General features: G+C 37.7%; 1 protein-coding gene across 7 annotated transcripts in view; it reads right to left on the minus strand.

Moving 5' to 3' along the window:
• Nucleotides 1-12236, minus strand: part of LOC115206305 (nuclear GTPase SLIP-GC) — a 105652-nt gene that overhangs the window by 43247 nt on the left and 50169 nt on the right. For 4 of the 7 annotated variants that reach the window (XM_029773136.1, XM_029773121.1, XM_029773114.1 and 1 more), the window contains exons 1-7: nucleotides 5996-6099; nucleotides 2780-2861; nucleotides 2444-2559; nucleotides 1763-1855; nucleotides 1518-1609; nucleotides 1335-1419; nucleotides 732-780 (exon numbers count right to left, since the gene is read on the minus strand). The exons of 1 other annotated variant lie outside the window; for it this stretch is intronic. In XM_029773136.1, the coding sequence (XP_029628996.1) occupies nucleotides 732-780; nucleotides 1335-1419; nucleotides 1518-1609; nucleotides 1763-1855; nucleotides 2444-2559; nucleotides 2780-2852 (508 nt within the window). In that variant the 5' untranslated portion in view covers nucleotides 2853-2861; nucleotides 5996-6099. Of the gene's footprint in view, nucleotides 1-731; nucleotides 781-1334; nucleotides 1420-1517; nucleotides 1610-1762; nucleotides 1856-2443; nucleotides 2560-2779; nucleotides 2862-5995; nucleotides 6100-12236 lie in introns of those variants that run through there. 2 more of the 7 variants (XM_029773104.1, XM_029773129.1) reach the window with 2 other exon arrangements.

Here is a 12236-nt window from a genome sequence, read left to right on the forward strand (position 1 = left end):
AGCACTCCCTTTAAGAGTGTGCTCCTAATCTCAGCTCGTTACCTGTATAAAAGACACCTGGGAGCCAGAAATCTTTCTGATTGAGAGGGGGTCAAATACGTATTTCCTTCATTAAAATGCAAATCAATTTATAACATTTTTGACATACATTTTTCTGGATATTTTTGTTGTTATTCTGTCTCTGACTGTTCAAATAAACCTACCATTAAAATTATAGACTGATCCTTTCTTTGTCAGTGGGCAAACGTACAAAATCAGCAGGGGATCAAATACTTTTTTCCCCCACTGTATATTGGTCACTGAATATTTTTTAAAGGCCAAACATTTTATATAATTGTCATTTTGTGTTACTTATCTGTTACACTTACTCTAAAAATTGAGAATCAACAAGTGAGTTGAGAGAAATTATTTTTGTAATTTAGTTGCCTATTAATTCTGCACACTAATAGTTGCCTAATAATTCTGCACACTAAAATATTTCCCTGAGAAAGACAAAACTCACTTTTCCTTTGTTAAACATTCAGGTTTGAGCTTCAATAACATTCTGGATTGACTGAGAGCATTGTGTTTGTTCAACAATAAAATGAATCCAGAGGAATAGAATTTGCCTAACAATTGTGCACGCAGTGTATATAGTATCACTTCAGATGTTTTGCATTGTCATCTTGTAAAAGTAGTATTTTTGCGTTGTTTTTCTGTACGTGTAAATCTCAAACATCTGTGCTTTTTACCTGGGATATTCACTTGAAGAGGGAGTATCTTACTGGTTGAGGGTTCACTCTGAAGAAACATATAGATGATCAACAGGTTATTAAAGGACTCATTCCACAAAACTGATCACAATTGCTTTAGTTTGAGACCCATTTTCTTGAATAATTTTGGTCTCTTCCTGAATGTTGTTTTCACAGATAACCTTTAACTGATGTTGTTTATAGATTAGATTACAGTAGATGTTTGCTATGTTATATAGTGTTGCGAGGTAGCCTAGCGTTTTTAAAGAGTGTTGGGCCAGTAACCAAAAGGTTGCTGGTTTGAATCCCCAAGCCGACTAGCTGAAATAGCACTTGTCCTTGAGCGAGGACTGTAACCCTAATTGCTCATGTAAGTTGTTCTGCATAAGAGTGTCTGCCAAATGACTGAAATGTAAAGCGCTTGATGAATGCATTTGATTGTTATTATCTTAGTCCCTCTGGAGTGCACTGATATCCTAAGCTTAATGTATGATAGTCCATCTCTGTTAAATGGCATGAAACGTCCCAAGAAGTGATGTCTTGGAATCACCACGGAGCACTGACTTAGTGACCACATATAAATGAGATCTAGATTTTACCCACCTGGTCGTACACTGTTTCTCCCACTTCAGAGGTGTTCTTTGTGGGCACACTTCCTCCAAGTGTACCTAAGAGTTTATCCAATGACCTGGCGGCAGAGTCACAACAATTGTCATTTTGTCCACGCCAACGGGGCAATATACAGTATGTAGTCAGTGATGAATAAAGGAAAGATGTGTTTCTTACCTTTTAGTCTCTGAGCGTTTAGGAGGTTGATTTCTGAGGGGTTTAATTATGTTTTTTTGACGAGACTCTTGATTGACCATCTCACCAGTAATCTGGAGACAGAAACCGTGTTGAGTTATAGAGTGACAAATATAAACGTCTGTATACTGATCTAGAAAAATAAATATACATTTGGTTTAGTTAATTATTGTACTTTAGGGCTGAGGTTTCATGTAAATGGTTATAGAGGAGGGTAAAGATGGTACATTTCCTGAGGAACTCCTGGAGGCCTTAATGGAGGCTGATAAAGACGTGGCCTCTTGAATGTTCATATCATCATTGTGTTGCTGCCGTTTCTGCAGTTAAAAAACATTAGATGACGCTCAGTTAGGGTGACCACATGTCCCGGATTATGTGGGACAGTCCCGCATTTTGGTCTTTTGTCCCACGTGCCGCAACCAAAGAATCATGGCCGGCATTTTATTTTTAAAATTACAACACCACTAATTTACATCAAAGCTCGATTTGTTACGTATTTCAGTCAGGCATTCCAACCTGCAATGCAGGACATTTAAAATGTGTAATGCATTTGAGGTTTAAAAAGGCTTCTGAAGTTTGTAATTTCCACTGTGAAATTTCACATTTGATTTTCCCTTTCGAAAATGTAACCCCTACAAAAATGGCCATTAATTATAAATCACATAATAATTCACATTTCTTGTTGCGACAGGATTATTTTCCTGCTGTTGCAACTTGACGCAAATTAAGATCCTACATGTGTAACACAAAATGTAACACAAAATGTCCTGTGATATGCTACGACATTTGTAAGCTGAAAAATATATGCCAGTACAGTGGACATGATGGAGTACAATGTCACAGCTGAGAACTAAATGAAAACTGTTTATTCTGCACTACTGATGCAGTACTGATAAATTGTAAAGTACCTTCAGAAATTTGTTGTGTTTTTTTCTAAATCTACACCTTGGTCCTGCTTTTGGGATCAACTTCATGAGGTCAGTCTCCTCAAGGGAGAGGAAACCTTCTTCATCAATTTCTTCATCTGAAAATCAGGAAACATACATTTTAGGCATATTAATATCAGACAATAAGAATGACTGTATCAAATAAACATACATGTTTACAATTGAGGTGATATCTTTACTTTCATTTATAATAATACAATGTACAATACATAATTTTAATAAAATCAGTTAATCAATAATTGTATTATTACACAATGTATTATACAATGTATAATAACACATCACAAATATATTCACCTTCAAACCTCTGAATTAAGTCACTGTGGTTCCACTCAGTTAATTTGTCTCTGACGAAATCAAATGATGCCATGAGACGTCACTATGAAGGGAGAGAAACATAGTACAATTTAAATATTTGTGGTAGGCGATATAACATTAACTTTATTCCTAAAGGTGCAAGTGCAACTATAAAGAAAAACATGATGATTTATTAAAACAACAAAAGCACATGACATTCAGTATTTAAGCTTCATTTTCAAGAGAAAATCAAGTGCTCATGTTCTTGTGAATCCCAACCATTTTGTTATTGTAGGATGTTCGCAATAATTTTTCACATCAAATTTCAAAGAGTAGTAAGACACAGACATTTATTCTCACATGAGTAACCTGTTAAACTGAATGCAAATTTATCAGTGTTTTTATACCAATAGATTTGCAATCTAGACTTGCATTCTAAACTTGCATTCTACTTTTTATTTTCTTTAAAAAAGAATCATGATTCTACTACTTATCTTCTCATATTATTGAACATGCAGGATTATTTGACATGACATCACATCACATGAAGGATAATATGTCTTATACTGTTAGAATATGAGAGAGAGAGAGAGAGAGAGAGAGAGAGAGAGAGACATTAGATCTTAAATTGATCAGTCTTGTTGCAGATTATTTTGCTGATGCACCATGTATAAAACTCCCTCCACGGAGTTGCCGAGTGTCTGTGGTCTTTCACTCCTCCCTTGTACTTGATTGATGAATTAAGGTCACTGATTAGTCAGGAACTCCCCTCACCTGGTTATCTAGGTCTTAATTGAAAGGAAAACCAGCAGACACTAGGCACTCCATGGAATGTTTCACCCCTGCCCTAACCCTTTTCCTAACCTTAACCTACTCCTCCTAACCTGCTAAGAAAAGTATATTTTTGACAAAAGCAGATTTACACTGCATCCTCCATCTCTTCCAAACCGCTTCTTTCAATGGCTATTTCATTTCTTTGCCAAATAAAAATAAAATCCTGGCCCATTCATTTGTAAAAGAATAAAAGAAGATTGGATGATCCTCTAAATCAGCAATCGATATATGGATGTGTATGGACAATGTTTTTTTATACTCCTTAGACTTTCAGACATTCAACAGTAGGCTATGTGTCACAGGTCTCAGAAAAATGACATTTAGTTGTAAAAAAATTTTGCAAGGGGGACCTGGCAAGAGGTCAGCAGGAAGTAGTCAGTGTGTTGTTACAATTATGAGGCCTCTTTTTGTAGTGTGATGATTGGACAGTTTTGTGCGGTCATATTATAATACTGCGGTGATTAGTCAAATTTGCAAGCCTTCGCATAATACGTTTTACAGTTTAGAAAAGAAAGCAATTTATGTATCTAGTCCGTCTATTTGAAGAAGTCATAAGTATTTGGGCAAATTCACTGTTATGAAACCGATTAACTAGCGGGCTAACATTGTTGCTCTCGCTAAGTCTAGGGGTATTGGGCCAACCTGCAGAGGGCACAATACATCACATATCTCTGCCCAGAAGGTCTCAACTGGAGACACACAAGAATCACCTCCCTCACTCGGGAGAACCATTTCCTGGGAACCACTGTGTTCTCAGAAAAAAAAATGTCCACTGTTCAGAGAAATGAGTCATTGAAGTTGTAAAGTTTGTGTCCTATCCTAAATGCTGATATTACCAGGTTCTGACCACTAGATGGCGCTGTTTCTGCATAGTAGGGGCTTTTATTTCTTTAAGAATCCCCCCTTGATGTTAAAGGGATAGTTCAACCAAATTACAAATTTACATATTGGTTTCCTTACCCTGTAAGCAGTTTATGGAAAAGGTATGGCAGCAACCCATGCTTTGGTTTTGCTTACCTGGCCAATGTTTCAAATGCTATGTTTTTAGTATTTGTGTCACAAATCCAATACAATTCAATGGTACCTATATTAACATTTTCGCTAATATATCAATCAATTATTTGATACTATAGGTACCATTGAGTGCCACAAAAGCTACCAAGCTAACATATGAAATTGTTTTTGTTGATTCCTCACCCTGAAAGTATGGGCCTGGAAAAAACAGTAATTTAGCAACTGTGCAATTAAAAAAATGTAATCTCCAAATCACCTGAAATCCACTAAAATCAAATGATATCAACTTAGTATTTGGTTTGACGTTACTTAAAGGTGATTTGGCCATTAGAAATATATATATTGTATGTTTCACCAACGCACCAGAACAGTGGAGATGTATTTCTATAGTAGAACAGCTTTGTAATATCTGTAAAACATTCATGACTTTTCCATATCTCATTTGCAATAACTTTAGCATTGAATTATCACTTGACAAGATATTAATCAATTTTACCCAAGTTAAACCCTAATTCAAGCTAACCTAATTCTTGCAGCCACTTTGAAACAAAAAAATATGTTTATAGTCACATTACATAAAGTGTGCGTTCGTAAATTCACAATGGCCATCTACTGGTTTGAGTGCCAGAGCGCAGAGTAATTGAAGAATTTACGAACGCCCTAAACATCGTTGTTATGACAGGTATAGGTAAACATCTGCTATAAAACTGATTAAAATGTTTGCCAGTAACACAGTTACAGTCATGAACCCTCTTGATAACATGAAAACACCCTAGCAGCTCTACAAGGGTGCGTAAAATGTTCAGTGCGGTGTTCTCTTATTTGTGTCTATAAGTACTTACTCCAACACTCAGAGAGCAAAATGCTCTGAATTTACAAACAGACAATCTGACAACGCTTTAAATGTACAAACGTCCAGAGCGCACTCCGACACTCTAGAGTGAATTTACGAATGCGCCCAAAGTTGCAAATCTCTTACATTACTCAATTTTGCTTGTCTAATTAGCAGGAATTTTTGCATTTAATTATCACCTTATCAGATGTGAATCAAAATCTGAATCAATTTAGCCCAAGCTTAACCCTATTCAAAGATCATTTAATTCAAGTTGCTACTTATATAAAACAAAAATATATTTTTATACACACATTACATAAAGTTGCATATCTCTTCAAAATGACTGATTTGTTTCCTTACTGAAAGCAGTCCTGAGTTATTTCAGGCATTTCTAAGCAAATTCTTTCAAAAACCTTTTGCATGAGGAAATGTAAATTATTACATGTCTTTCCTTTAAATGAGGCCACACTGATCAACTGAGAATTGACAGTGAAATGTGTGAAACTTTTAAACAAAAATATGCTGATACTTACCACATAAAGGCAATTTTCAGCAAATGTATTCTGTGCTACTGACACTGCTCTCTACAGCAAGAACACACACTGAACAACAGGAGTATGTGGTGTTGAAAGAAGCACAGCAGTATGGGTATACTATAGGTGTGGCTGTTCTTTGTCATGTTGTGACGCAGATTAACGTTCATTGGCATGAGTTGTGCCCTGGAGGCATAACTGAGCGGTTTCTGCTAGAATGGCCAACTGCAAAGTCAAAATTGGCAATAATTGTAAAAATTCATGAAAACGAAAATGAGCTTTTTGGTCTTAATTTAAGGTTATGGTTAAGCACTAGGGTTAGCAGTGTGGTTAAAGGTAGGGTTAAGGTTAGGTATCAAATCAGATTTTATGACTTTGTGGCTGTGTCAGATAGTGACCACTCTGCAGAGCTGCCTTCAGTACATGAGTTATCTCAATAAATGCCAAGCTGCTGTTGTAACTGGTTTTCATATTCATTTGCATGCAAAATTATGCGAGGTACAAAAGACACCTCAGTGTGGTAGCCATTCTTAACCCTTAATTTGCCCTCTATAAAATAGAATGACCTTGCTCAGTATATTACAGCGATTGCGCAAAAGTGCTTAAAACAAATTAAACTCATAACAAATCCTGTCACACAATAACTTTTGCTTCATTCAACTAAGTAATGCTTTGGCTGTAACATGTTGATGAATTTTCTTTTTTTATGTTTCAAGCTAATGGTTTTAGCGGTATAAATAATCTTTCTTTTACTGATAATTTAATAAAATAGCTTTCTGGCTTGCATCTTTTATTGGGTGTTGTTAAATCTAAGAATGTTGCCAAAATTGCAAGTTATTTTGCAGTTTTCTATTTGCATAGCAAAAAAGATGACAGTAGACAAAAAGTACAAATATATATTTCCTATTCTACATCCATGATCATATGTAATTAGTGAATCTATTCTAAATACATGATCATATGTAATTAGTGTATCTATTCTACATCCATGATCATATGTAATTAGTGTATCTATTCTAAATACATGATCATATGTAATTAGTGTATCTATTCTAAATACATGATCATATGTAATAAGTGTATCTATTCTAAATACATGATCATATGTAATTAGTGTATATATTCTAAATACATAATCATATGTAATTAGTGTATCTATTCTAAATACATGATCATATTTAATTAGTGTATCTATTCCAAATACATGATCAATGTAATTAGTGTATCTATTCTAACCTGTTGGGGATAGGGGGCAGTATTTGCACGGCCGGATAAAAAACGTACCCAATTTAATCTGGTTATTACTACTGCCCAGAAACTAGAATATGCATATAATCATTGGCTTTGAATAGAAAACACCCTAAAGTTTCTAAAACTGTTTGAATGGTGTCTGTGAGTATAACAGAACTCATATGGCAGGCAAAAACCTGAGAAGATTCCTTACAGGAAGTGCCGTCTCTGACCATTTCTTGGGCTTCTACACTCTCTTTATTGAAAACTGAGGATCTCTGCTGTAACGTGACACTTCCTACGGCTCCCATAGGCTCTCAGAAGGCGGCAAACCGGTGAATGATGCCTTTGGAGTCCCTGGCTGAAAAACAGTAGCGCATTTGGATAGTGGTCGATCAGAGAACCATGAGACTGGGGCGCGTGCACGAGGCGACACCATGTTATTATTTTTTCGTCTTTGAACGGAAACAGGGTTTCGCAGTCGGAATATTATCGCTTTTTTACGAGAAAAATCGCATAAAAATTGATTTTAAACAGCGGTTGACATGCTTCGAAGTACGGTAATGGAATATTTAGAATTTCTTTGTCACGAAACGCGTTGGGCGCGTCACCCTTCGTCACCCTTCGGATAGTGTCTTGAACGCACAAACAAAACAGAGGATATTTGAACATAACGATGGATAATTTTGAACAAAACCAACATTTGTTATTAAAGTATAAGTCCTGGGAGTGCATTCTGACGAAGAACAGCAAAGGTAATCACATTTTTCTAATAGTAAATCGGAGTTTGGTGAGGGCCAAACTTGGTGGGGTTCAAAATAGCTAGCCATGATGGCTGGGCTATCTACTCAGAATATTGCAAAATGTGCTATTGCCGAAAAGCTATTTTAAAATCGGACATAGCGATTGCATAAAGGAGTTCTGTATCTATAATTCTTAAAATAATTGTTGTGTTTTTTGTGAACGTTTATCGTGAGTAATTTAGTAAATTCACCGGAAGTGTTCGGTGGGAATGCTAGTTCTGAGCGTCACATGCTAATGTAAAAAGCTGGTTTTTGATATAAATATGAACTTGATTGAACAAAACATGCATGTATTGTATAACATAATGTCCTAGGGGTGTCATCTGATGAAGATCATCAAAGGTTAGTGCTGCATTTAGCTGTGGTTTGGGTTTATGTGACATTATATGCTAGCTTGAAAAATGGGTGTCTGATTATTTCTGGCTGGATACTCTGCTGACATAATCTAATGTTTTGCTTTCGTTGAAAAAGCCTTTTTGAAATCGGACAGTGTGGTTAGATTAACGAGAGTCTTGTCTTTAAAATGGTGTAAAATAGCCATATGTTTGAGAAATTGAAGTAATAGCATTTCTAAGGTATTTGAATAACGCGCCACGGGATTCCACTGGCTGTTGAGTAGGTGGGACGATTTCGTCCCACATACCCTAGAGAGGCTAAATACATAATCATATGTAATTAGTGTATCTATTCTAAATACATGATCATATGTAATTAGTGTATCTATTCTAAATACATAATCATATGTAATTAGTGTATCTATTCTAAATACATGATCATATGTAATTAGTGTATCTATTCTAAATACATGATCATATGCAATAGTGTATCTATTCTAAATACATGATCATATGTAATTAGTGTATCTATTCTAAATACATGATCATATGTAATTAGTGTATCTATTCTACATCCATGATCATATGTAATTAGTGTATCTATTCTAAATACATGATCATATTTAATTAGTGTATCTATTCTAAATACATGATCATATGTAATTAGTGTATCTATTCTAAATACATGATCATATGTAATTAGTGTATCTATTCTAAATACATGATCATATGTAATTAGTGTATCTATTCTAAATACATGATCATATGTAATTAGTGTATCTATTCTAAATACATGGCTACTAAGAAGTTCTGACAGGCAAATGTGGAAATTTGTGAAGAACCTTTTTAAGCCACGTTCTCAAATGTAAGTTTATTTTGTTTTTAGAAGGATAAAGTCCACAGAGAAATGGAAAGTGTCAAATGTTGAAATACAAGAGAAGATAGACCAGAAACAAGAAACTGGATGTGAAGTTAGGAGGATGTAGAAGTGAAAGTAGTTTTTACACACACAATGTAATAACAAACTTTTCATGACTCAACAAAATATTTTAAAGAGCACCTTTGGATCAAGATGTTTAGTACAGGACTTGTTTCCATTCTTGTGAAATGGAAACAACAGTCACAAGCATACAGTACCTACTGTAAGAACTATAATTACAAAGAAACATGGTGAAGGGTGCAAGTAAAGAGTCACTCCTAATGTATGTACTAATCAATCACACCTCACCTTTAAACTGTGTCAAAGCAACATACAGTAGGCCAAAACACTGTTTTTACAATCATGTTGGAATAATGGAGCACCTACTGTGTGGGGAGCACCAGTTTAGGCTAGTTCTCTGTCACAACTGAATTCAACATTATTTGGTTGGATTTCTTTGTTTCAAATTGATCTAGGCTAGAGCACATTTTAGTATCAACTTGTGATTGATAGATACTGTATCTTATGGATGAGTGAAGGTAGGACTACTTGTTATGAAATGGGTGGATGTACTTCCTATGAAAAGAACAGAACAGAAGAAACATTTACATCACTGAACAAGTCTAGACAGATTATAATGAGAAGATCTGCTGGCACGAAAGTAGGCCTACTTCATAAATCACATCAAATCTTATTGGTCTATCTACTTCATAGCAATAGAACCTTATGTGGAAAAAACATTTCAAGACTAAAGTTTATTTGATACTACAGTGTAGAATGTGCTCTCACTATACCAATTTAACTGTTCCTTCCCTCTCTCTCCTTCCCTTTCTCTCCTTTCCTCTTTCTCCTTCCCTCTCCTTCCCTCTCCTTCCTTTCCTCTCTCTCCTTCCCTCTCTCCTTCCCTCTCTCTTCCCCTCTCTCCTTCCTGCTCTCTCCTTCCCTTTCTCCTTCCCTCTCTCCTTCCCTCTCGCCCCTTCCCGCTCTCTCCTTCCCTCTCTCCTTTCGCCTCTCTCTCCTTCCCTCTCTCCTTCACTCTCTCTTCCCCTCTCTCCTTCCTGCTCTCTCCTTCCCTTTCTCCTTCCCTCTCTCCTTCCCTCTCGCCCCATCCCGCTCTCTCCTTCCCTCTCTCCTTTCGCCTCTCTCTCCTTCCCTCTCTCACGCTCAAACCTCTCATGCCAGTAAATGTGTTCCTATTTATAGTTTTCCTGTAACCCCAACTGTTCTATTGGTTGATGTTTCCATGAAGTCAGAGTGCATCATATTAAAAATGACAACAGGGATTTGATATGAAAAGGCTGTGTGTTGGGGTGCAATGTCACATCTCAATGTCCTTGTCTTGCAAACATACAGGCTAAATGAGTTAAACTACTGAATGAATGTATACAATTTGTTTGATAGAACACATGGTAGACCTGCCCTGAACTGATCTGACTGACCAGACCTGGTATAATCTCCTCATTCAACATGATATACCTGCCCTGAACTGATCTGACTGACTAGACCTGGTATAATCTCCTCATTCAACATGATACACCTGCCCTGAACTGATCTGACTGACTAGACCAGGGATAATCTCCTCATTCAACATGATATACCTGCCCTGAACTGATCTGACTGACAAGACCTGGGATAATCTCCTCATTCAACATGATACACCTGCCCTTAACTGATCTGACTGACTAGACCTGGTATAATCTCCTCATTCAACATGATATACCTGCCCTGAACTGATCTGACTGACTAGACCAGGGATAATCTCCTCATTCAACATGATATACCTGCCCTGAACTGATCTGACTGACTAGACCTGGGATAATCTCCTCATTCAACATGATACACCTGCCCTGAACTGATCTGACTGACAAGACCTGGGATAATCTCCTCATTCAACATGATACACCTGCCCTGAACTGATCTGACTGACTAGACCTGGTATAATCTCCTCATTCAACATGATATACCTGCCCTGAACTGATCTGAATGACTAGACCAGGGATAATCTCCTCATTCAACATGATATACCTGCCCTGAACTGATCTGACTGACTAGACCTGGGATAATCTCCTCATTCAACATGATACACCTGCCCTGAACTGATCTGACTGACTAGACCAGGGATAATCTCCTCATTCAACATGATATACCTGCCCTGAACTGATCTGACTGACAAGACCTGGGATAATCTCCTCATTCAACATGATACACCTGCCCTGAACTGATCTGACTGACTAGACCTGGTATAATCTCCTCATTCAACATGATATACCTGCCCTGAACTGATCTGACTGACTAGACCAGGGATAATCTCCTCATTCAACATGATATACCTGCCCTGAACTGATCTGACTGACTAGACCTGGGATAATCTCCTCATTCAACATGATACACCTGCCCTGAACTGATCTGTAACGGATTGGCAGTCGTGGTGAAGGAATGAGGCACAGGAAGCAGCGAGCACAGGGTAGTGGCGTATTTAATGTAGACTCACTACTGAAACAAAATATTCCCAAACACAGGGGAGAAAGTACACACGGCGTAGACTAGCGCCGACACGAACATGAAACGTTAACATTGAAATAATCCCGCACAACACGGAAGCGGACCAGCTCACATAAATAGCCCCGCTAATTAACCACACTCAAACCAGGTGCACAAAACCAAAAAAAGGGAAAACCAAAAAGGGGAATCAGTGGCAGCTAATAGGCCGGTGACGACGACCGCCGAGCGCCACCCGAGCAGGAGGGGGCGCCACCGTCGGTGGGAATCGTGACAGTACCCCCCTCCTGACGCGCGGCTCCCGCAGCGCGCCGACACCGGCCTCGAGGACGACCCGGAGGGCGAGGCGCAGGGCAATCCGGACGGAGGCGATGGAAATCCTTCAACATGGATGGGTCCAAGACGTCCTCCGCCGGCACCCAGCACCTCTCCTCCGGGCCGTACCCCTCCCAGTC

This window comes from Salmo trutta, chromosome 1 (assembly GCF_901001165.1).
Source record: "Salmo trutta chromosome 1, fSalTru1.1, whole genome shotgun sequence".
Lineage (NCBI taxonomy): Eukaryota > Metazoa > Chordata > Actinopteri > Salmoniformes > Salmonidae > Salmo > Salmo trutta.